Source organism: Nannobrachium achirus (genome assembly GCF_963921795.1).
Source record: "Nannobrachium achirus genome assembly, chromosome: 16".
NCBI lineage: Eukaryota > Metazoa > Chordata > Actinopteri > Myctophiformes > Myctophidae > Nannobrachium > Nannobrachium achirus.
In genome coordinates this window covers 40,027,557-40,054,850 of record NC_137823.1, presented here as the reverse complement: position 1 = coordinate 40,054,850, position 27,294 = coordinate 40,027,557, and the positions used below count along the sequence as shown (strand labels likewise).

The 27,294-nt window shown below is 42.1% G+C and overlaps 2 protein-coding genes across 2 annotated transcripts in view; one reads left to right on the top strand and one right to left on the bottom strand.

The window, feature by feature from the left end:
• Positions 1–12,416, bottom strand: part of kcnk3a (potassium channel, subfamily K, member 3a) — a gene marked incomplete at its 5' end in the record, with an annotated part of 61,601 nt that extends 49,185 nt beyond the window's left edge. The window contains one exon of the mRNA XM_080743985.1: positions 12,134–12,416. Coding sequence (XP_080600111.1) covers positions 12,134–12,416 — 283 coding nt within the window. The remainder of the gene's footprint in view (positions 1–12,133) is intronic.
• A 12,352-nt stretch (positions 12,417–24,768) lies between these two features.
• On the top strand, positions 24,769–26,300 carry LOC308301019 (tryptophan--tRNA ligase, cytoplasmic-like; the record flags this gene model as incomplete). Its single annotated transcript, XM_080744915.1, has 1 exon — positions 24,769–26,300. The coding sequence occupies one exon, from the start codon at positions 24,769–24,771 to the stop codon at positions 26,182–26,184; it is 1,416 nt and encodes a 471-aa protein (XP_080601041.1). The 3' UTR covers positions 26,185–26,300.
• Between the last annotated feature and the right edge of the window lie 994 nt (positions 26,301–27,294).

The window sequence follows — 27,294 nt, the reverse complement described above, 5'->3', positions numbered from 1 at the left end:
GCTGACAAAAATAGTGTTTATTTTTGTGGTACAGCAGTGTGTGTGTGTGTGTGTGTGTGTGTGTGTGTGTGTGTGTGTGTGTGTGTGTGTGTGTGTGTGTGTGTGTGTGTGTGTGTGTGTGTGGTTACCGTACATTATAATGTTTCACTCTATTTCCTACAACTGTGTTAAGGTCAAAGGTTGTGTTAAAATGATGCATTAAGATGACAGTGGTTGCATATGGAACTGTGAGTTAAGCGTTGAACTTGTTTTGAAAACGGTCCACTTACAGTAACACATGAACCCTAGCATCTCTATTCATTGCCTCTGTGTCTCAGTGCTACACAGAGCACCACAGTGGCTTATAGAGGGCACTTTGCTGTGAACTGGAGAAGAGTGCAGGTGCATGATTACCAGTTCAATACGACCGTAACCAGCTCTGACCTCTACGTTGCTCACTTACAGCATATAAGCAGAACCACAGCATTTCAGTAGTATGTTTATGACATGTCTCAGTTTCCTTAAACAGCAGCGTTGAAAGTGAACAACTCTGTTCCAACTGTAGGTCACACTTAACCTATATTTCTTGAGCCCAAGATTATATATTTCTATTGTCATATCCCATAGCCTTACACGAGAGAGAGTATAATTTGGTTTCGGCTTGTCGACATCGCAGAAACAAGACAAATACAAAAGCATTGCAATAAATGAACAATACAACTGTCAAGTGTCACCGAAACAAAACAAAATACAATAACAATAGCACACTGTGCCGTAGCCGAGTGCTTTCTGTCTTTCTCTGTCTGTATGTCTGTCTGTCGGCAAACACTGTACGTACCGGTACCTGTGTAATCTCTCTCTCTCTCTCTCTCTCTCTCTCTCTCTCTCTCTCTCTCTCTCTCTCTCTTTCTCTCTCTCTCTCTCTCTCTCGCTCTCTCTACTAAGCTACTGTATCTATGAGTGTGATGACATTTGGTTAGAGGCGGTTGGCAGGGTTGTACTCAACCGTCTGTAAATCAGCCCAGAGTTTTATTATTCATGTGCATTCTGCTCATTTTCCGTATCTTTATCGTGCAAAATATTTTATCATGACCGCAGACAGCAAACCCAGTGGCCCCTGGGAGGCCGATCAAGAGTTTTATGTTGCGTCACTGATGCCAGAGGCCTCTGAGGGCGTGTCAATGAGGGCCACACACTGTTTCATGCTCAGTCATTGATGGCAAAAAGCCATATGAGAGCCACATTTATATGTAAGTTCGACTGAGAGACTGAGCAAACCGTTATTCATTATACATTTATCACCTCATTGGTTCTGCTCCAATGAGAACAGCTGAGCTGATTGACAGAATCCCTCTAAAAGGACTCCTCCTTCATCGTTGTCTCACTCATTCTTCCTTGTCTTACTCATGCTCTCTGTTCAGGTCACCCACCACCTCCCCGACACCACCCAAGCAGCTATGTGTTAATTTTCCTACTGTATACTGTGTTAAGCGTGGCAGGGTCTACCTGTCCAAAAGTAAACTAAAGAGAGAAACTATATGACCAATTAAACAATTTTTAGATTTTTTCTTTTCTTTTCTTTTTTTGCCAAATGTAGAATAAGCTGTGTTTGTCAGTGTTTTCTGATCTAGTCCAAACTGAGTTTTTTTGGCAGGTGTTTCTATGGCTGCAGAGGGCTGTGGTCGACCAGAGAATTCACTACTGTGGATAACTGGTAAATTGGATTTTTTTTACATTAAAGAGCTTTTCCTTTTAAAAAAAAAACCCACACAAGCCATTCAGCGGCAGAGATGGAAGATATGCTACAATAACATTTTCAAAGACAGTTGCTCAAAACAGCTCAACATCAACTCACCAAAACCACAGGTTACTAGACAAATGAGCACATCTCTCAGTGAGGCAAACATACTTTTTTAACAGTTGAGAAAATGTGATAAGCATGTAATCTGACAAAATTGCATCATGTAATGAAAATACCTAATGAATCACTCGCTTAACTGAATACTGATACATCATAGACCACATGAGACTGACTGTGTCTAGTCTCGCGTGGCCAGACTGTTGCCTCCGCGATTTGGTCAAATGCTCCCGGCATACAGTCTGGCAAACCAGGGAAGAAATGATGAGTGCGAGATGAAGCGGAAGTGAAGCCCCCTCGTCACTTCCGTTTCAGTCTCACATAGCACACATTTATCATTATATAAATAAAAATCATATAAGCATGCTGCTTAGCAGAAATGACATTTTAAAATATATTTTCTTGAACGGTAATGCCCGTTTCCATTACTCGCCGTTAGGGAGCTGCTGTTCCAGACTCTATATAGCATTCAGAGATTGTGGAATAGTTGTCTGGCTACATGAGACTAGACTGTGTCAGTCTCATGTCCATATACTGTATCCATGATATTCCTTTGGGCTTAATATTGATGACATCAGTGATCTCCACATAATTATGGGCATGAAAAGGACAAGGACTGACACAGAGATCTCCATATATGGCTATTATTAGTTAATTCAATTTCCCCATTGACTTGCATGGGGAAAATTCAAATGGTAATGCAAAATTAATTTGTGTGACTTCTTGCGTCATGGCAACCACACTTGCAATTTCCAACTCCATCTTTCTAGTTAAATACTACTGCATGCATGTCTTCCTCTGCGTTCATCATTAAATATCATTTGATTAATTTCATTTGGTGTGGCGAAGTCTCTTTTAAGTTGAAATCTTATGTTGGAGACAGCTCCAGTCTGGGTGCACTCAGCACATGTACCCCTAAACTCAATTGAATAATGATGGCCTTATTAATCTAAGCAATTACCACTCATATTTCAGCCTGTACTCGGCACTAACAGATTGTTCTGTTGGCTAATCAATCTTACTTCAACAACAAAAGTGGATTATGATTATTCATTTGGCGTATTATCAGTCAGAAAATATTAGCATTTTCCCGTAACCAGCCCCGTAAATAGTACCACTGCTTGCAAATATTAATCAATCAATTAAGTTAAGCTTGTTAGCGATTCAGTAACATCCTGCTAACTACATTGTGTTCAACTACAGTACCCGTGTTCTCATTTAAAGCAGTTCAACAACTGTCTACCACACTGGAACAAGTTCTGGGCGTCTATTAGTTCAACTGCACTGATCTCATAGAACCTTAAAGTCCTCAGGCTTTAGAATTTGACGGTGTCACTCTGTGAAAAATTGCCGATCTCTGAGCTCACAATGCATCAAATTGCGTCACATGGCGATGCGTTGTGAGCTACAGTAGTAGAGTGGCTATTCTCGGTGAGTGATGGTGTCGTACGACTGAGTATGATTTAAGCTTTACTCACGGCTATGTCGTTAACACAGCCATCAATGCAGATACTATAGGTCGGACGATGTCCGAAAATAGACAAATCCGATCTAATTCACAGGCACAGATATTAACAGTGTGGACTGTCAGTCACATTTAAGAAACAAATCAGATCTGCCTGCAGTCAAACCAAAATCTCAGAGTTAAATTAACAATGGATTCCAAAATAAAAATGGAGAATATGTCTCTCAGTCTTCTGTCAACCAGTTGCGTATTTGAACCGACACAGATCAAATCCCGAGTGTTATATTAAAATTTTGGACATTGGATGGTACTTTGTGTGTTGTGCTGCTGCCAGAATTATTTCCATCTCCCATCTCCTGAGTCTATTTGTATTCAGTTACTCTCGCTTCTACGAATTACAGATTCATAGGCTAAAGTAATAAGGTGCAAGTAACAGCCGCAGTATCGCTCCAGCATTGTTCTTCCATCAGCGCAAAAGGAAAGTCAAAAATCATCAGCGTCAAAAAGCCAATTGATCCATGAACGACAACAAATAAATAAATCCTGGGACACGATTGTGTTTGGATGTGTATTATCTTAAATGCTATGATATGTTGGATGTGTAAAAGGCTTGCACTGAAGAGGTTTGGTGTCTGACTCCACATGGGTCATTATAAAGACATTTAAAGCAGCAGTATGTAATAACTTTCTTCTACTACACCAGGTTTTGAACCCGGTTTTCCTGCGCAAGTGCTGACATTGTTACTACTGAGCTAATAATAGAGCCTGCCTGCTTGCTCAGGGGATAAATTGAATGTTGACCATCAGGTCAACATTTGTGTCAGATCCTGTGTCTAGGAGAGACAAGACCTTTGACAAGATCTAAATGTCTCAATAGAAGAACAGGGAGACAAAACACAACCACCGCAATTTTAAAAGTTATATTGTATTAACATGCAGATACAGATTGGACCACATTAAAATGTATTCACAAAAAAAAAAAATTTACATAATGCCACTTTAAACCCCCAGTAGTCTTAGTTGACCGGGATCCTTCTGGCCTCTATACTATAGACCCCTATATAGTCTTTGCCTCTACATCAAATCTTCTGCTATTTTTGCAGAATGTTTTTTTATGTTTGCCCTGGAAAGTGTTCTTGTTTTAAAAAATACTGGCATGAAAATGTATATTTTACATTACAAATGACTTTGTTCTGTTCTGAAGTGGCCGTGGAGATTAGATATCAGACGAAACATCAGGAGGAAAAAAAGATCTTCTCTGTCAGGTGGAAACCTCATATGGCCAAAAACTGTTACTTTTCAGGATTCAGATTCAAAAATATCAAAAGTAGTAGATCTAAAAGCTCGAAACGCCTCACTTAGTTTGCACATTGTTTTGAGCGTGTGGATCTGCTACTTTGGATAGTTTTGTGTGACACTGCAGTATGATCAAGTAGGTTGTTAATTTATAAAAGGTTAGAAATAGAATATGGAGATAAGAGGTTTCTGCCCCACAGCAACGAAACATATCGTCACTGTCGGGCAGAAACCTCGTATCTCCAAGTTTCAAATGTGTAAACCTTTTCGCAAAGTGAAGCCCTGCTTCATCATAAGGCTGTCGCACAAAAGTAGTGAAAACAGCCGATCTACAAGCACACAACGCCTCGCGGTGCGAGGCGTTGTGTGCTTGTAGATCTGCTAATTTCACTAGTTTAGTTCATTTTTAAAATGATAAATACAAAACGAACAGTCTTGGACAAAGGTTTTCACCCGACAACGACGATATTTTGCTGCTGCAGCCCCTTACAGATGCAACAGTTAGCACTGTTGCCAGTAATCATATGAATAGGTGTAAACCGTGTGTGGGGTGGAGCGTTACACTGATCCTCTGACAGCTGGATGAGACCGGCCAGCTGCCCACAAACAACAACTGAACTACTAAAAATGGATTCTGCACCCGGGAATCGACTGTGTTTTATTTTGGCATTGTCACTTGTGACGCAAAGTGGAAACAGTGCAGACTGAGGATATAATAATGACACGTTGCTCTGTTTTGTGGACCATGTTTGGTGTGTTATCGCGCGTGTGTGGCGTCCCTATATATAATGCCACCGCGATGACTCCAAGACACCCCAATACGGCCACTGTGTTGAGGCTGGTGACGGGTATCGGGGTGTCTGGTATGTTAGACAGTCTCCGTCTGTTACTGAGCCCAAACTATACATTGGTTTGGATGATATGTTTGCTATTATTTGACTTTCCTATCAGTGATTATGCAGCCGATGTTTCCAGTTTTTTTAACACTTTGAACCTGGTATCGCTATTTTCAAGTTTAAAAAAAAATGAAATATTCTAAAATGGCAGTTTTCCAAGCTGACAGTGACGACACGTCGCAAAGTGACAGGTGTGAGCTTGTAGATCACCTACTGTTGTTCTGAAAATGTTTGAATGGGGCTGAAGTTCATTCTATAATTACAGTTAGGTTTTAATTTATTTAATAAATGTATTTATACAAGCTCTCAGCGCATCACAAAGAGAGCTTGTACAGTTGCTATTTCTTTTTTTTTTCACACAACTCTTCTCTTCTGGGGGGACCCTAGCACAAACTCTTTTCAGATGGGCGATCCACAGCCAAGTACATATCAATTTGGGGGTCCTTGACACAAAAGAGTTTGGAAACTACTGGTCCAGGCCTCCAGGGCTCTCCTGTAAATCTGGCATGGCTCTCCTGATGATGCTTTCCAACACCAAGCTCATTGATTCTTCTGGTCGGGACTCAGAGACAGCCTGGGTGTTGAACAGTGCCATGGACACTGGTACAGGTCACTTTCACACTTTCACACACACACACACACACACACACACACACACACACACGCGCAAGCACGTGCGCGCAATAGATGTTTATAGCCTATAGGACTAAGAAGCACCTAGCCCCTTCACACAAAAATTACTTATTTTCTATCAATTATACACTTTAATTCATGGAGAGAAGCGACATGTTTCGGACATAGTCGTTCTGCTACTTTTGCTATTTTGGAATTTGGACATAATGAGTTTTCCACCCAACAGAGACAATATATGTTTAACAACAAAGAAACCTTGAACCTATAGAACCTTGTCGTTCTGTGTTTACATGGTTATATAGTCTTTCCCCCTGGGAAGAGAAAGTGGACACCTCCACCTCTTCATATACAGGTAGATGGAGAACAGAGAAACAGAGAAAGTGGACACCTCCACCTCTTCATATAGGTGGAGAACAGAGACTTGCTGATTGCAGCATCTCCCCTGTCTCTGTTAATGAAGTATCATTGGATCGGTATTTTCATGTTCAACAGAGAAGTGCTGTACAGTTATCACAGGCAACCTCTGAGGAAATAAATGGAAATGAATACCGCATTTACGACACTGGGCTTAATAACGTACTTTAAGTTAAGCAGCCAGTGTATCTTCTGAGAGATTAAGGATTTAATAAAAACATTCTTCAGATTGCTTTTGCAGTTAAGTGATATATTTACTGCGCAGTCTTGATATTTATATAGATTGGTTAGTGATTTATATGTGGCTAAAAATCATCTCTGACTTATATTCTCCCATTTTTTATGGCCTCAACAAAACAAAAGTGGAGAAAAATGCTAAATGATGGCTTTAGTGGAGATTGGTGCTGTGAGAATACATTTTAACTTGAGTCATGTACTGAAAATTGAAACCTTGCTCTTGTGACTCATGATGTATAAAGGTCATGACAATACATACAGTATATAGGGTTGTATACAATACAGTATGCAGTATACACTTCAGAGCAAAGTATACTTTGTATCTATGTATGATATACGTTACATTTGCCTATAGTTCATGTTACCTCAAATCTCAGACTTTTTACTTTTAGTTTTTTTTTTGCAAATGAATGCCTTCCTTCATCCTGCAAGAGTGTTGCACAAAACACTAGTGAAGATCAGTTTGTCGAGCTTGTAGATCGGCCACTTTTGTCACGCAACACCGTGTGATGAGGAAGGGTTAGCCACGGATGATTTTGACTCCGGGAGGTGAAAACGGGAGGATTTTACACACGGCCCGTGTCACTCCGTGTGTAACAAACAATCGGTTTGTTTTGTGGGCTAACGCTATACAATGGACGTTAAGCGGCAGGGGAAAGTGTTAAGTTGGAGGACGATATGGACCCAGAACGTCATAATCTATTTGCATTTATTGTCTGACCCGTTTCCATTCACAAATGCGCTTTTAGTTTATTCGATAAAGCCTCAAAATCCACCTCCTCCAAGCGGATAAAAGTTTTTGCGGATAATGAAAGTTTATTCGAATTTTGAAGTGTTTCCATAAAAAAAATAAGCGAATAACCCTTAATGCGCATTAAGAGGCTTTATGGAAACGCCACTTATGTCCGTCCGTCCGTCCCTGTGTCCGTCCGTGTTTACGTCTGTGTGTGAGTCCGTTCGTGTGTGAGTCCGTCTTGTTACCAGCTAATCTCCGGTGCCGTTGGCCCGGTCGTAGCAGAACTCTGCACACACACTCCCTGGATGCCATTTCAGAGCCTCTGCCCCACATTTCTCACATGGCCCTGTTCTAGTGCCACCACGAGGCCAATGTTTGCATAAAACATGTCTGTACACTACTCCGACAGATTTTGTCCACAAATCATGCAAATCGGTAGACAGTATCTTAATCTGATCAGGGTCCCGACCCAGTCCTTGGGAACCAGTGGTCTATATAGAGTGTTATATTGAATATACAGTACAGCAGTGTACAGTAAAGTACAGTAGAGATAGCGTGTTAGTCAGTATACATTATAGATTATGTGGCCAGCAGGTCATTGAGATGCTCAGCCCATGCTGCTTGTCTGTCCCATGAGGCCACTATATCAACAGTCACCCTCCCTTTGTGTCCACAGTAACCCAGTACTTTCACGTGAGTACTATAGTGTTATTTTTCTTTTATATATTGGGTCTGTGGGTCATGACCGAAAGTATAAGGTTCTCGGGTACAAGCGGCCCGAAAATGAGGGCGAAGCTTGCGTAGCAGGTTCATGCAGACAACTCGAGTGCCGCGCTGCGAGCTTGTAGATCTGCTATTTTTGAAAAAATGTGAAAACGTGTGCAAGAAACCTATGTTTCCATGTCAGTGGTGCTCAAACTTTTTCATGTCAAGGACCCCCAATATGATATGTATTTGGCCACGCACCCCCATCTCAAAATATTTATTTCCAGGGACCCCCCCAGAAGCAAAATTTGAGTTACAAATGTTTGCTTAAAAAAAAATATATATATATATATATATTCAAAGATTTGCACAAATGTTCACGACTTTTCATAGTACAAGTTACTAAGGCCCTCCACCTTGGGCCCTAGTAACTCAGTCCTACTCCCCCCCCCCCCCCCCCCCCCCCTTGTGACGCCCCTGCTTCCCTGATCAGGTCATCAGTCACATGATCTCCACCTGATCAGGGCGGGTATTTAAATCCCTCTGCCTACCTCTTCATTCTGGCCTCCTGGCTGTGCAGCTGCCCTGCTCGCTCTCTGCTGCTGCTGATGTTTTTCCCGCCACCTCCCCAGCATCCACCTAGGATAGGCTCTGTTTCTAGATCCCCTTTGGGGGTCTTAATTCATTCCCTGTAAATCTATTTGGTAAATAATTATATTTGGTATATAATAACTAATCTAAAATGTTTATACTTACAGGGAATGAATAGAGACAGAGTCCTGATGCCAAACTATGCTTCATATCATGCTCATGCTATGCTTCATACCGGTATATCATGCTCAGTAATTGCTCAGAATGCTCAATAAAATATATTCTAAATTAATCCAAGAGTTGTCTGCCTGAATTAGTTTTCTCAGAAGGGTGGCTGGTATCTCCCTTAGAGATACAGTGAGAAGTTAAATCACCCGAGAGAGACTTGGAGTAGAACCGCTGCTCCTTTACTTGGAAAGGAGTCCGTTTAGGTGGTTCGTGCATCTAGTGCAGATGCCTCCCGAGCGCCTTCCTAGGAAGGTCCTCGATGCACGTCCCACTGGGAGGAGACCTCGTGGCAGACCAAAGACCAGATGGAAGGATTATATCTCCACACTGGCCTGGGAATGCCTCGGTATACTCCCGGAAGGAGTGGAGGAAGTTGTTCTGGATAGGGAACTCTGGAAATCCCAGTTGGAACTTACCCCCGCGACCCTATTCCGGATAAGCGGTGGAAGATGGATGGATGGATGGATGGATGGATGGAAAAGGGTACAATATGAATTAACTACTTAAGCCCTTTTTCAAATAATAGTGAAATAGAGTAGATTATATTTTTGAAATCTATTTGAATTTGAGGTGACATTTCTAAATTTTGGTGCAGAAATGTACTGAAATTAAAAAAATAAATTTACTTTTAAATTATTTTAAAGGCCAAGCACTTTCAGTGTGCTTTCACCCAAGTATACATTTGACAGAGCAACTTTCACTTCCCGGGGACCACCAACTCCTGGTGCTCCAGAATGGATGCAAAAGTGGTCCACCCCTAGTGGAGGACCCCCGCCACTGCAGCGCACATAAAATGCCGTAACTCGGGGCTAGGAGCGACCGGGAGAGCCGGGGCCGGTACCCACACTGCCCCAACAGATTTTGCCCTAAAATCACGCTGCACAAAAGTAGCAAGAAATAGCCTCATAACATGTCACAACTGCCCCCCCCCCCCCCCCCCATTTCCTGGAAACTGAAAGTAAAGGTTTTGTACTTACAGTATGAGGTCACCACCTGACAGTGACGACATACAGTACAGTACAGCATAAACAGAGTGTTATAATGTATACACTAGCACACAGCACAGTGTAGTGTCCTAGTCAGCTAGTAGAACAGTGGAACAGTGGGGTCTGGTGTTGTCATTAATACTTAATGGCAGAGTGAAAAGCTGTGTAGCTAGCAGGCTGCGGGCTCACAATTACAGAATGTGGTTGCAAACACCCGGATTGGGTTTGCGTCCAATTAGTGGCGCGCGTACGATTGGGTTACACGTCAGGTCAACCCCTGGCAACTGTCCCGGTCACTAAACAGAGTAGTGTGGGTGACTCAGGTGGTGGGTGATGATAAGGCTGGAACACAGATGGTAAGGCTGATAAGCGTTAATGAGGGGGAAAAAATGCATGAACCAGACATAAGGCGAGAATATACCTCCAGATTCGTATAACCACCACCTGAAACCTAGGCGGTGAAAAATAGCCAATCATGTAGATCGACTATTTTAAGCAAAGAGATTTGGTGTATATAGCAGGGAAAAAAGTAGATGGCCTCAAACAGACCCCTGGGGGACCCCGATCATGGGGTTTAAAGTGTTCATTTGTTTGAATCAAAGGAGGTGTGCTTAATTTAATAAAAAATAATCATAGTAATGATGATGATAATAATAATACATGGGGAAGTGTAAAGAAATCTACATATTTAATTATTTATGACACTTTCTTTTTCTTTTATTCCAAATATTTGAAACTCAGTCATATGGTTCTGTTGTTGTACGGTCACTTAAATTAAGAAAGCAAATTTTACAGTGGAGATCGGGGACCCAGAGATAAATATAATAATTGTAGTTGGTGGTGCCATGGCCTAATGCATACAAAAATGGGGTTCCTTGGTATTTGAAAGGTTGAAAATCAGGCAAATGCAATGCAAATGCAAGACATTCAAATAAGACCTGAGTTAAATGATGAAGAAAAGAGGACAAAAACAGACAGATGTGTCTGTCTGAGATTTTGCTGATTGCTGAAACATTGATGTTTCCGCAATCTGTCACCATCGTCTGTGATGTCATCTGAGTTACAGTCAGATTTGGGAAGTCAAATGGGACACTTCTTAGGATAAGTGGCCGGTTGGCACTTAAAAGTTTTCTCTGTGATGGCTTTTTTGGCCATTTTGCACTTGGAAGGGTTTGCTTCACAGAGAGTTATGATGGCATGATGCAGGTGGGTAGAATATTTATTCCAGCACTATACTCTTTTATGCTGCCTTTAGCGTATACTTGTAAATGAATGGAAAATAACCTTTAAACTAACATAATTCCTAGACAAAATACCGGCCTTGTTTTAAGATGATTGTTGAATGGGGTCCATATAATTCCAAATAAGGCTTGTTTAGCACCAATGACTTTTGGCAAGGTATAGCGTTTTTCCAATACCCGTCCCTCTGGACACAGCTGATTACTACTGTAAATAAACATGATCATGTGGCCTATTTTTACTCACATGTGCGAGCAAGCCTGAATAAAAACAGTAGGATATATGATATTATTGTCAACACAGCCAACAATAGCCTATTATGAATTGAGTACTAATGGACCTTACCCCAGTGTAAGCAAGCCATTGTGCTTTCTTGGGTTTAAATCCCACTAGACCTTGTATCTGAACTTTACTACAGTCCTGTGCTGTCCTGCTGTGCTTTTCCTATACGAACTGATATAATAAAGTATTCAATCAATCAATCAATCAATCAATCAATCAATCAATCAATCAATCAAATCAATCAACCAATATAACTTAACTGGTGAAAATTATTTGTATATGATACTGAAATGACACAGTCGCTATCCGGCTTCCACCATCAGTGAAGTCAAACTTTCTAAAATGATCTATAGGCTAGCGGTTCTCAAAGTGAGGTCCAGGGTCCAGCCAGGGACCCTCACCATTCATTGGGGGTGTTCCACACATGTACAGCTGTGTAACTCTAAGAGCGTTGAAACCCTAACGCCTAACCCCTCTCAGGCAGGGTCCATTTGGTTCTATTTGCACACTCTCGGAGTTATGGCCGGGCTCCTTTGAAATTAAAAAGTTTGAGAACCAAAGAATCTATATTATAAAAACAAATCCTACCTATAGTCGTGATCACCGTGATCGCGAAGTAAAAGGAGCCGGCGAACTTCCACTGCATGCCGGCTTTGTGGGGCTTCAGCTGCAGCACCACGCGCTCCAGCTCGTCGAAGGCGCTGGCGTTCAAGTTGTAGGTCTTGAGGAGATCTCGCCTCTTCGCGTCCATCTCCTTCCTCGTGGTCTTCTCCTCGGCCGACTCCAGCGCGTCGAAGATCGCCGCGCCGACGATCAGGTACACGAAGGTGCAGACGATGAGGGCGAGGGTCCGGACGTTCTGCCTCTTCATGGTCTAGGGTCGTGATCCGGCGGCGGCGGCGCTTTTTGGGAACTCCCGTTGAAGTTTGGATGATCTGGAGGACGGGGAACTCGGCTGGTTCATGGCGAGAACTGAGGTCAGTTCACATAGCACCGCGCCGAGAGACTGTCTGATGACTTGATGGACGGAGGAGCCGCTTATGACTGTCTGTCTGTCGGAGCTGTTCATTCAGCACCGCACCACCCCTCCCCTCCCCCTCCCCTCACCTCCCTCCATCCCTCCGCCCCCTGACCCGCCACACACACACACACACACACACACACACACACACACACACACACACACACACACACACACACACACACACACACACCAGCCCCCCCCCCCCCCTCTCTCTGTGTTTCTGTCTCTTGTGGATGATTGCCTTTTAACAAGTAGAAAGTATGTAAATACATACAATCACATGTACTGTACAGCAGCCCAAGTCAGCATTGTTTTTTTAATCTATATTTAATTATTATTATATATTTATTGCGACCGTCAGGGAGCAGTTTACTATGAAAACCTCCACCGGCCGTCCGTCCGTCCGTCCGTCCGTCCGTCCGTCCGTCACACGTCACACGTGACCATCAACAAACGTCACACCTTTGTTGATGTTTAAATCGAAGAGTCTTGGTCAAATACTTCTGTTGGTTTCTGCACTGATCATTTATACAATTCAGCTGTGTTTGCTCGTGTCATCATGATGAGGTCATAAATCAGCCATGCCCAAATATAGATTTTACGGGTTTACATGCTTACTCAGTTATTCGTTATGTGAAAGTCCTATGACGTCTATGATATCTGACATCATCATACATACATTCCCTTTTATGCCCATAAATGGAGATCCCCTCTGTAGAACCAGCCACTGACATCACTGTAATGTCAGGGGAACCAAATCCCTTTTATGCCCATTTATGGAGATCCCTGTGATGCCAGGGGAACCAAATCCCTTTTATGCCCATATATGGAGATATGGAGATCCCCGTGTTGCCAGGGTAACCAAATCCATTTTATGCCCATATATGGAGATCCCTGTGATGCCAGGGGAACCAAATCCCTTTTACGCCCATATATGGAGATCCCTTATGTCATCAATATTAAGCCCATATCTGTGAATATCTTTGGGTACCAGATGTCTCCATATATGGTTAAATGGTCCGATATACATCACTGGCCAGAAGACCAAGAAATGGTGCAACCTCGCCCTTTGCTTTTCTCCCTTAGGCATCTTACTGGTAGGTAGTTTAATGAGGAATGCAGTATGGTGGTAGGTAGGTAGTTATGGCCTTTGATGTAAGATTTTCACTTTCTAGGATAACTATATTTGCTATTCCCAGATGATGCCCTTTTAGGGTACCCCTCATGCCCATATATGGAGATCCCCAGGCTTTACTAATTAACATAAGTTTTATGCCCATATATGGAGATCATTGTCCCAATGTCATCAGATATATGGGCATAAATGGACACAGGCAAACTAGATGGGCTGTATGGATATCCAGATGTGTGATGTAAGTGTTTTATTCCAAATGTGGCACCCCACAGACATATTTCCAGAAACAAAATCCCTTTCATGCCCATATATGGAGATTTCTGATGTCATCAATCCCAGGCCCTGTAAAAAACATGGTTGCTATGGTAAACAGTTGGTTGCTAGGGTAAACAGTTGGTTGCTAGGGTAAGAAAACATGGTTGCTATGGTAAACAATTGGTTGCTAGGGTAAACAGTTGGTTGCTAGGGTAAAAAAAACATGGTTGCTGTGGTAAAAAGTTGGTTGCTAGGGTAAACAGTTGGTTGCTAAGGTAAAAAACATGGTTGCTATGGTAAACAGTTGGTTAGTAGGGTAAACCTTCAATGATTTTGACATCTTGTTACTAATCTGTCGGTAGATAATGCCGGTCTTATATAAGGGTCATTTGTGTACGGTGTGATGTCATACTGATGTCAGCAGTGTGACAGGAGATAAGCGACCAACGGTCGCTTATCTCCCGATTAGGGAGTCTTACTGGTTGCGACCGTAAGGTCGCAGTTTAGTTGCGACCGTCAGGGAGCAGTTTACTATGAAAACCTCCACCGGCCGTCCGTCCGTCCGTCCGTCCGTCACACCTTTGTGACCATCAACAAACGTCACACCTTTGTTGATGTTTAAATCGAAGAGTCTTGGTCAAATACTTCTGTTGGTTTCTGCACTGATCATTTATACAATTCAGCTGTGTTTGCTCGTGTCATCATGATGAGGTCATAAATCAGCCATGCCCAAATATAGATTTTACGGGTTTACATGCTTACTCAGTTATTCGTTATGTGAAAGTCCTATGACGTCTATGATATCTGACATCATCATACATACATTCCCTTTTATGCCCATAAATGGAGATCCCCTCTGTAGAACCAGCCACTGACATCACTGTAATGTCAGGGGAACCAAATCCCTTTTATGCCCATATATGGAGATCCCTGTGATGCCAGGGGAACCAAATCCCTTTTATGCCCATATATGGAGATATGGAGATCCCCGTGTTGCCAGGGTAACCAAATCCATTTTATGCCCATATATGGAGATCCCTGTGATGCCAGGGGAACCAAATCCCTTTTACGCCCATATATGGAGATCCCTTATGTCATCAATATTAAGCCCATATCTGTGAATATCTTTGGGTACCAGATGTCTCCATATATGGTTAAATGGTCCGATATACATCACTGGCCAGAAGACCAAGAAATGGTGCAACCTCGCCCTTTGCTTTTCTCCCTATAGGCATCTTACTGGTAGGTAGTTTAATGAGGAATGCAGTATGGTGGTAGGTAGGTAGTTATGGCCTTTGATGTAAGATTTTCACTTTCTAGGATAACTATATTTGCTATTCCCAGATGATGCCCTTTTAGGGTACCCCTCATGCCCATATATGGAGATCCCCAGGCTTTACTAATTAACATAAGTTTTATGCCCATATATGGAGATCATTGTCCCAATGTCATCAGATATATGGGCATAAATGGACACAGGCAAACTAGATGGGCTGTATGGATATCCAGATGTGTGATGTAAGTGTTTTATTCCAAATGTGGCACCCCACAGACATATTTCCAGAAACAAAATCCCTTTCATGCACGAATATCACTACACAGCATGTCTACACTCATGTCATCAACATGGACCAGTAAGATTTTGGAAAAACACATTTTTGCCCTATTTGTGGAGATAAGCGACCAACGGTCGCTTATCTCCCGATTAGGGAGTCTTACTGGTATGAAAACCTCCACCGGCCGTCCGTCCGTCCGTCCGTCCGTCCGTCCGTCCGTCCGTCCGTCCGTCCGTCACACACGTCACACCTTTGCCCTGCTCAATGTATACGTGTAACGCCTGATACTGAGGTGATGTGTCACTGTGACATCACAGATACTGAGGTGATGTGTCACTGTGACATCACAGGTGAGATCGCAGTGATGTCAGATACTCAGAGCAGGGAACTCCATATTTAGGCATAAACAGGTGACATCACAGTGATGTCAGATACTCAGAGCAGGTATCTCCATATATGGGCATAAAATGGATTCTGTTAGGGATCTCCATACTGTATATGGGCATAAAAGGGATTAGTGATGTCAGATACTCAGAGCAGGGATCTCCATATATGGGCATAAAAGGGATTAGTGATGTCAGATACTCAGAGCAGGGATCTCCATATATGGGCATAAAAGGGATTCAGATGGAGATTCAACTTCAATGAGTAAAAATGGCAAACTGTCAACTGCCCGTATGTTCTTGATAATTGGTAAAACAAACTTTTGGCCTATTTGTGGCTTATCATCACATCCAACCATCTTAAGATACTCAGCTAGTGGGGAATGCTCTCTTCCCTGGTGAGAATTGCCCCTTTATATAGGGCTTGTTTGTGTATTGTATGACATCACGCCACATCATCAGCTGTGGACTCTGTGATGTCATCGTATCTCCATATATGGCCATCTCCGTATATGGAGATATAAGTCGTCCATGCCCAGGTATGGGCTGGTGAGGTCAGACTTTGTGTGATGGGTAGGTTATCTCCATATATGGAGATTCAACATTCCAGGTGTAACTATGGCTGCCCGTATGACGTGAGAGGTGGAGGCTGTGATATTTGTGGAGATAAGCGACCAACGGTCGCTTATCTCCCGATTAGGGAGTCTTACTGGTTTATTAAAGGAGTAGTTCACCCACCAAATGACTTTTTTTCTATCAAAATACTATCTACATCTATCGATGGAGACACAAATACATAGTGTGTCCATCCGAATCAATGGGGGTACATTTATTATAATCAAATTATTGTCTTAGTAATGCGAGAAAAACAAAAAAATACAGCTTACTGAATATACTATTGAACTCAAGTCTCCATGGGATGATTCGTTGATAGGAAAAAAAGTCATTTTGGGGGTGAACTACTACTTTTTCCTGTTATTTGTTATTTTGTTAGCCAACTCTAGTAATCAATTGCTCAGTAATAACAGGGGTCTCAAGCTACTTATTGCACTGAGCAGCTGTCTGCACAGTGCTTTTCAAAGGTAACTGGAATGCTCGCCCCTGACGCCCCAAAACACACTTGCCCACATTTTTTACACTGACCGCTCGACCCCACTGGCAGAACACTCTGCCTAGTTGGTGAGAACAGACCACAATCCCTAATAATAAGTTCGGAAGTAGGCAGAAGCAGTTACAACAATGGATGTGCTATACACCTGAAGCGGACTTGAGGCATGAGAGACACCACCGAGCTCAAGCGAGCGTGCCGAACATCGCGAAGACTACTTTTGCAGACTCCGTGGCAAACAGAAAGATATATATCCCTGTTTTCGTGGGAAGTTACTGTAGAATTATGTGTGGGACACATCCGGGTATTCTGGGGCGGTCAGGATTATGATTACGTTGGCTCATCCCGGCTTGACTACGACTCGCAGCTGCGAGGCGGAAATGCCACCCACCTTCTGCGCAATGCACGATGGGACACTGGAAACTTGTGGATATATAAAAAAACATTTCTCATGTTTACTGGTGCTAGATCCCATGAGAGTGTGTTGCTGGGACAGAGACAATTGTTGTGGCCCCCAATTTTGGGGCCCACCTGCAATATCCTCACGGCCCACCAGTGGGCCCCGGCCCACAGGTTGAGAACCACTGGCCTAGATGTTCCCAGCCAGCGTGCAGACCGTAAAATGCTTCTCTTTTTATGAGCGATGTTCAACTTCAACATGAGACTTTCCGATACCAGATCTTTACAAGATCCAGCTGCTCTTCTGGCTCTTAAAGACAAAAATGAATCAGCTACACTCACTTCCTCCGACCTCACACACATCCTTTATTGACCTTAGCTTTCCCAAATGCAGGCAAACTTTCAAACTTGAGAGTGAATTAATTTAATGTTTATTTTATTTAAGACTATCCCTCCAATGCCCTTCAGATTATGTTTATGTTAGCACTCTATATTTCACTAGTGAGACGTGATGTTATCTGTTCTTTGCAAAGCACTATTTAATTACATGGCACAACGGTAATGCATCTTTGAGTGCAGGTCAGGGCACAACGTTTTAGGAGCATCAAAGCTCTCTGATCGATTTCATTCTATTGGTGTCATGACATGGAATCAAATGTTAATTACCCACACATTCAACCTGGTGTCCCTATACTTTGGGTAAGCAACAAGTTTAAAAAGTATCTAAAAAATAGCATAAAAAAAACATCATCCTTATTGTCACATCACAGGTTTACATGACTGTACAAGTTGTATTAGTTGTTTTCAGGAAGAGAAAATAAAAAGCAGAAGTGGAGGCAGGGAGGGCAAGGATAAAAAGAGAGAAAACAGAGGAACGTGTCAAGGATAGGCAAAAATCTAAGATACTGTATCTATATATAGCATAACCGAGCTGGTACAGTATGTACATGATGAGGTTAGACATATTACATAAGGTTAGACACAAAGGTGGTAGCACTTTGGTAGGTACAGTAGGTCCACATAGCAGCAGGTATTAATATCAGTGGTGGAAGAAGTATTTAAGTGAAAGTACCAATACCACACTCTGGAAATACTAGTATAGTATTCCCATTACAATCTAAGGCTGCCCTCACACCAAAATACCTTTGAGAGTGGAATCCACGTTCTGCCAATGCATTTCAATGAGAGTGAAGCGGTTTCATGCCAGCAGAGGATTTCTGCAAAAAACGCTCCCTTCTCATTGAAGTGCATTGGCAGAATGCGGATTCCACTTTCATAGGTATTTTGGTGTGTGGGCACCCTAATTGTGTACTGAAAGTAAAAGTACTCATTATGTAGAATGACCCATTTCACAAGTTTCTAAATGTATAAAAATGCGTTGTGAGCTTGCAGATCGGCTATTTTTAAGTATTACATAGGGCTGAAGTGGTTAATCCATGTCTTGTAATAACAGTAAAAATCTACAAAGTAACCTAGTAACCAAAGTTTCCAAATAATTGTATTGGTGTAAAAGTACAATATTTGCCTCTGAGATGTAATGGAGTAGAAGTACAAGTATTGACAATTGGAAATACTCTCCAGTACCTCAGAATTGTACTTAAGTACAGTACCTGAGTAAATGTTCTTAGTTATAGTCCACCACTGGGTATTACCTGAGATTAGACATTAAGATGTGAAAGAGAGTCACTGCATTGTACATGAGATGAAGTGCAAACAGAGTATCAACGTATTATGTATCAGGTTCAACCCTGAGCTACTGTAGTAGGTTGAATAGTTTTGCTATTCCTTAGTATACAGGATTGAAGTCCTTTTTATTACATTTATTACATTTGATTTCCTTTTTTCCTTTTCTTTTTCTTTTATTTTATTATTAATGCAATTGTGAACAAAAGCCAAGTAAGATAATGTATCCACTACCACTATCCATTGGTCAATCATACGGTTCACTGCAGCTCAACAGTCAGTGTGAGGGGTGGTCAGGAGATGTCCATGAACTCTGCGTTTAAAGGCTTGAAGGCCATTGTCTGCGATGGAATCAACCACATGCTCTGGTAGGCTGTTCCACACCCGGACAGTGGCCCCAAGGATCTTAACTGTCTTCATCAGTGTGTATGCAGAACTACACAACTACGTTGTACAGACAACAGAAATGGTGCATGGCTTGTATGAGGAACTCAAGATTATGTGATCGGCTTTCATAATTTCCTGTTTCCTGTTACCCAACAATCCTTGAATCATTTCCTCACAACTACACAGCTCACACCATTACACACATAACATCATGAAACAGAACAGAACAGGTTTCGTCATTTTCATTGGAACAAATACAGTACATTTGGAAAAATACAGTACATTTGGAAAACAAAAACTCACGTAGAAACCCACATTAAGAAGTGCTCCTCATTTCACTATATTTCTATGCTGGATTTACTGTAGGCAAAACTAATAAAGAAACCAAAAATTAGAAGTGCTCCTCATGTCACTTTTTGTCTGGATTTATTGTAACCTCGGGCTGCAGCCTCAGCTCGGCCTCAGGCCTGCCTCACAAGGTCGGCACACCTGCCTTGTTTTCAGTGCCAACATTTGTATTGAGTCGCCATGGTCCACACATGTCCTCATTCCTTCAGTCACTGTGTGTTTAACAGCCGGCGTATATTCTGGAAATGCGTTATTTGTCTATGGGAACCGGGCCACCGGCAACTACTGGCGATAAGCAAGTGGGCGGATGAACATCATTCAAAAACATGAAAATATTGTATCTTTTGGACAACATGGTCCGGTGGAAGCAAATCATAGCCCATCATCGACATACGGTAATGAAAGCAGGAACGCCCACTAGGAGATTTTTATCTCCCAGAGTCGCCAGCCGCTCACCCGGTATTAAAAAGTACTGTCATAGTACGCAAAAGTCTGCCCCAGGCATCATTATAGCAGCACTGCACTGCACAGGGCTAAGTGGACATACAGATCCATCTAAAAGAAATTGAATATTGTGTAAAAATTGAAACTTTCATGTATTCTAGATACATTGAACATGCAGTGAATTCTGAATTTTTATGGCATATACAGCTCATGAATATCAAAAGTCTGTATTTCAAAATATTACAATATAACATCAAGACCACTCAAAACAAGGATTTATAATAGAGAAATGTTAGCCTTCTCAGTCAGTTATGATTTGGGGTGCTATGGCATCTGTATGCTTTTTTACACAATATATATATATTTTTAGATGGATCTGTATACTGTAGGGCCAAAGCTGAACCGTGCCATGGTTATGCAAACAGATTCATGCAACCAAGTTTAGAACGTTTGACCTCTATTTGTTCGTACAGTAAATCCAGCTGACAAATAGTGGCATGACGAGCACTTCTTATCTTATATTTATTAGTTTAATATGTATGAGCTCCACTAGCGTTAATGACTTGTTCTACAACTGAATATCACATTGCAATTTGTGTGGGACTGCAGACTTACAGCAGGAATTCTTTAAATAATTATTTAAACTCTTGCCTGTAATGACATGCTCAAAATAGGGATGCTACTGCCAGGTTGAGAGTGATTTCGCTGAATGCAGGGGGGAACCCGGCAGACAGGTTGTCTGTGTATGTTCAGTTAAACTGTGATGTAGCTGTGATTCATTCTCTTTCACTTGAGTGGGTCTTTAGTTTGATACATTCTTTTTGAAAAGTGTCCTCTGATACGTAGAGACAATTCAGCCACCCGGCGAAACAACCGTTACATTCATGTCACTTAGAGGCGCCACATGTGACTCCAGCTCTGATGTTATTAGAAATATTGCCTCTCAGCAGAACTGAGCAAACACGATCTTTGCACCCCTATCGTTTGAGTGCACAGGGTTTCTTACATGTGAGGTTTGATGAATATATTATTAATTAAGTTAAATAAATATGGATATGGATAAATCCATAACCCAAATAAGACAGAGACGAGCCAAAGGACTATCAATAAATTGCTGTATTTGAAGAGAGTCAGACAAAGAGACAAACAGTGAGCTACCACCCTAGTGGCAGCTTTGCTAATTCTCTCTCTTCCAAGATGGAAGTTAACATACAGTATATAAGGATACAGTATATGACAGAATATGATCGTGGGGCTCATTGATTGGTCCCCATATCATAACAAGAAAAAAGACACATAGTGTTGGTAACTTTCCACTAGTGACATACAGTATATCCTGATTTCATAGTCAGGCCAACCAAAGTTGCCATGACCTGTAATCAGTAGCCTGAACTCACAGTACCACCAAAAACATGGTCTCCTATACTGTAAGTTCAGTTCATAATATAACCTTATGGTCATATGAGCCTCATACACAAATCATACAATTATGTATCATAATTCATATCTATCAAGGTTAAACATAGACCCCAAGTTTGGACATTCTTTGATCTTGCCATGACACAATCACAATTAAACAGTAGTGTTTGGAACTATGGAGTCCATAATTGCTCCATGCATGTGGCAAAAGTTCAGCATTCTTGTTCTTGTTTTGTTAATGTATCTCTGAGAGAAGAAAAGAAGAAAATAATGTCAACGAGGTACGAACACTATCGGTCCAGAGAAGACTCAGTGGGAGTTTGAGACAGACGTGAAATTGTAAAGGAAATGTTGCAATGTTGCAGTCGGGAAAAACATATACGGAATATAAGAAAGCTGAAGCTGACCTGTTCTGACATCATAATGATGTTGCAAACTAGAAAGATGCAATTGGAAATTGCAAGTGTGGTTGCCGTGACACGAGTCACACTTGTAAATGAATTCCGTCTTACCATTTGCATTTTCAAAGCCCATATCTTGGAATGCCCATATATGGACAATGGACATACTGTGTCAGTCTCATGTGGTCTATGATGTCTGACATCTATATGTAGATGATTGACATCATAGATGTCTGACATCATAAACCACATGAAACTGACATGAAAGGCAAGCCAGATTGGAAAATGACTGACACACAGATCTCCATATATGGCCACGGCTTGAATGTGGAAAATTCAAATGGTAAGACGGAAGCAATTTGCTAGTGTGAGTGTGACTCGCATTACGGCAACCACATTGCATCTTTCTAGTTTTCATAAAAAACATGTGACATCAATAATCTGGGTAGTGACATGATCACGCAAAGACATCACAATGTCGTCATCACGACCATTTCCTTTATAGCTGTATCTTCAAATTAACTCAATATCATTTAGCAACTTCTATCGACAAGTTTACAGTATCTTCTATATTAACGAGGAGTTTAACCTGCTACATTGGCGAAGAGTGGCTGAATAACCAACTTATCGGCTTTGTGTGTTTTTATTGAAGCATTACAGATAAGTGGTAAGTAAGCGCCCACAACAGGACTCTATACTTTTACAGAGCAGGACTTGACAAATACAGGTTGATCTACAGCGTGTGAGAGAAATGTTCTGCTGGACAGCATATTTGAATGGAGGTCCAAGAGAACCAGAAGGAATAGAAGGACCAGGAAAACCAAGAGGAATAGGAGGACCAGGAAAACCAGAAGGAATAGGAGGACCCGGTTATGCTGCTGTTGCAGTGGAGCACAAGGTCTACTACTTTGGAGGATTCTGTGGTGATTATGGAGGATTCTGTGGTGATTATGTGGTTCAGGTGCATATCTTCAACACAGTGACCTTCCGCTGGATGAATTTGCCTCCGGCGACGCCTGTAAGAGGAGACTTTAAGGTTCACTCTATGGGACACACGGCTGTGCTGATAGAAGACACAGTTTACGTCTGGGGGGGGGAGCCCTCACTGCAACGTACTTTATGCATTTGACGTCGACGCCCACAGCTGGTTCCAACCCCAAGTTTCTGGGACTATTCCAGTGGGGAGGCGTGGCCACTCAGCCTGTGTCTTAGGGAAGGTCATGTATATCTATGGAGGAGCGGAATTCTATTTTAACTCATAGCTCATTTAAAACCAGATTCGCTCATGATGACATCTACAAGTTGGACACCAGCACAATGGTCTGGTCTTTAATTAACACCAGAGGCACTGCACCACCTGGTTCATATGATCACTCTGCCACCATCATCGGGACAAAGATGTTTGTATTTGGATGTCTATGGGATAAGGATGAGTTGGTCAGCCAGGACAACATCAGAGTGTTTGACACAGAGACCAACTGCTGGATGAACACACCTTCTACACAGCTTCTTCCAGAAAGACGCTGGCGTCATTCATCCTTTACCTACAATGGAGATCTGTACATATTTGGTGGCCGTGGCAGGAACCGGTACTTCAAGGATTTGTGGAAATTCAGTCCAGAGACCTTCTCCTGGAAGAAGATTGAGTCCAAGGGAAAAGGACAGTGTCCAATGCGTGGTATGTGCTGTTGCATGGTGGGAGATCGTATCTTCCTCTTTGGAGGATTCAAAAACAGAGTCAACACACCTGATTACCTGTACATCCTAGACTTGAGTCCTAGTCTGAAGACTTTATGTAAGCTAGCGGTCATTCTGTACGGTCTGAAGCGGTCTGAACTCCCACACAACATCAGGTGGGAACTGGCAGCCATGAATAGGCCCACCAAGTATAAACGGCACAGGGATTTCTAATCTCACCTGCACAACCCAACCTAATATTATTAGGCTGTTGTTTCAAATGTGTTGTTTTTAAATGTGCAAAAAAAGAGAGAAAAGAAAGAAAGAAAAGAAGAAGAAAAAAAATACTGATGAAATTTGTAATTAAAATATAATAGCTAGAAAGATGCAATTATGGGAAATTGAATTATGGGAAAGTGTGGTTCCCATTTTTGTTTTGTCCCATTCAAGTCAATGGGGTTATTTTATTTTATAGAGTAACTTTTAGTCATCAATGAGGAAGCAGCAAAAACCTTTTAAAGTAACTTTTAGCCAATGAGGAAACAGTAAAAATGTATCTAATCTAACTATAAATTAACCAAAATCTATGTCCCTCAGTCTGTGTGTTTCCGTTTACGTCATCCAATGGGAAAACCCTTGAAAAAACAGAGTGACATCATTCAATGGGAAACCTCGAAATACTACAGAATGATGCAATCAACTGGATGATGACATCACCATCAACAGCCAATGAGGGACCAGCATTCTTGGTGATGTCACCATCAACAAGAAACTAGAAAGATGCAATTCTGGGCAATTGCAAGTGTGGTTGCCTATTTATTGTCTGGATAGCCAAAATGTCATGTGAAGCCAACCAATCATCAAGCTAGCTATACAGGTGACATCACCGGGAATGGTGACGTCACCAAAGGTTTATCTAGAAATACATAAAGCTACACTAGAGGCAGGCTGATGCAAGCTGAATGAGTGAGCTGTCAACTAACTAAAGAATATACCGTGTGAAGATGGCAGATGGTCAATGCGATGGTGCAGGGGGCTTGAGCCCAAGAGAAGTGTACGATAGAGTGACCGCACAAGGAGACCAAGTCAGAACCTTAAAAATAGACAAGGCTGATAAAGCCGATGTCGATGCCGTCGTCCAAATTCTGTTAAAGTTAAAACTGGAATACAAACAGATAACGGGTCAAGACTACAAACCGGGATGTCCGCCCTCAGAGGATTCTGTTGTCCATGACAACGGGCCATCAGAAGATGGTGCTGATACAGTTGACCCATGGAATGTGTCCACCACCAGTGCCAAGGGAGTGGACTATGACAAACTGATAGTCAGGTTTGGCAGCAGCAAAATAGAGAAGGACTTGGTGGACAGACTGGAGAAGGTGGCCGGCCAGAAAGCCCACCGCTTTCTGAGAAGAGAAATATTTTTCTCTCACAGAGATATGCACCAGGTGCTGGATGCATACGAAAATAACAAGTCCTTCTATCTGTACACCGGCAGAGGACCCTCATCAGGGTCCATGCATGTTGGACACCTCATCCCCTTCATCTTCACCAAGTGGCTGCAGGATGTGTTCGACATCCCCCTGGTCATCCAACTGACAGACGATGAGAAATACTTGTGGAAGGACCTGACACTGGAGGAATGTCACCACTATGCAATGGAGAATGCTAAGGACATCATTGCCTGTGGCTTTGATGTCAACAAGACATTCATCTTCTCCGACCTCGATTATATGGGTTCGTCACCTGAATTTTACCGTAACGTGGTGAAGATCCAGAAACATGTCACTTTCAACCAGGTCAAAGGGATCTTTGGCTTCACGGAAAGTGACTGCATAGGAAAGATCAGCTTCCCAGCCATCCAGGCAGCTCCATCATTCAGTAGCTCTTTCCCTCATATCTTCAAAGGCAGAAAGGATGTTCAGTGTCTTATCCCTTGTGCCATAGACCAGGACCCCTACTTCAGAATGACCCGTGATGTAGCCCCCAGGATCGGCTATATAAAGCCAGCCTTGCTGCACTCCACCTTCTTCCCTGCCCTGCAGGGGGCTCAGACAAAGATGAGCGCCAGTGACGCTAACTCCTCCATTTTCCTCACTGACACACCCAAGCAGATCAAGAACAAGATAAACAAGCATGCGTTCTCTGGAGGGAAGGACACGTTGGAGGAACACAGGAAGCATGGTGGTAACCCAGATGTAGATGTGTCCTTCATGTACCTGACCTTCTTCCTGGAAGACGATGAACAGCTGGAGAAGATCAGACAGGACTATACCAGTGGAGCTCTGCTAACAGGGGAGTTAAAAAAACTTTTGATTGACACACTTCAGCCAATGATTACCGAACACCAACAGAGAAGGAAAGAAGTGACAGATGACATGGTCAAGCAGTTCATGACCCCCAGGCCGCTGAACTTCTAGCCTGTTACAGAATTTGGACTGTTAAGTTTTATCTTCTGGTCAGTAGCAATGACAATAACAATGTGAATCCTGTGACAATGTTTAATATGGATGAAATTCCAAGAATTAGCTTGTGATCTGGGAAAAGAAATCTAATCAAATTCGACAAATAAATCCATTTTATGTGCTTACAGTACATACAGCTAATCATCACACACATGTACATGCCACTTGTTGCCAGAAACATTAATTCATGTGTCAAATTAAATTGACTGTAAATGTTAAAAAAAATAAAAAAAAATTAAAAATAAATAAAGCTACACTAGAACTATAATGTGTTGCCCCTGGTGGGCAACCACACTAATGAATTCCGTCCTTGTCCCTTTTATGCCCATATATGGAGATCCCTGATTTAATCAATATGTCACAGTGCGTGACACTGACACCTCATCCCAGCTCATCCATGTTTGGGAAAATATGGCCACATTTTGTCCAACTTAAAAAAACAACCGCAATGCAAGTCACACTTGCAAATTAATTCTGTCGTTGTCCCTTTTATGCCCATATGATGAGATCCCTGATGTCATCAATATTAAGCCCATATGGGAATTCCCATATATTGACATATTGTGTCTCATGTGGTCTATGACATCAAACATCTATGATGTCAGACATCAGTCATGCATCTCCTTATTTGGGAAAATATAGCCACATTTTGGCCACATATTGTCCAACTTAAACAACCAACCGGGTCTGTGCATTTTTTTGGTCAAAGTAATCCCATTAATAGTCTTTAAAAGACAAAGAAGCGGCCGTATACACTGTAGCCAAAGTGACAATATTTATTTTAGGACGCAGAGGGAAAATTGTCTGCTCTCACCCAGGCGGATGCGTGCATGCGCCCATGCGTGCATGCACCCTTGCTTCTCGCCCTTGGGGCGTCTTATACTGGTATGAAATATGTTCATTGTAACTTCTAATGATCAATCAATCGATTGTGTTCCTATAACTTATGTTCCTATTTATCAATGAAAACGTTCCTCCTGTTTTCAGCTTCACCCAGACTTGAGTGCAGAGGGGGGGAGCAGTCAGTTTAGTCAAGTGTCTTCCTCAGTAGCCTGCCCTACTGTA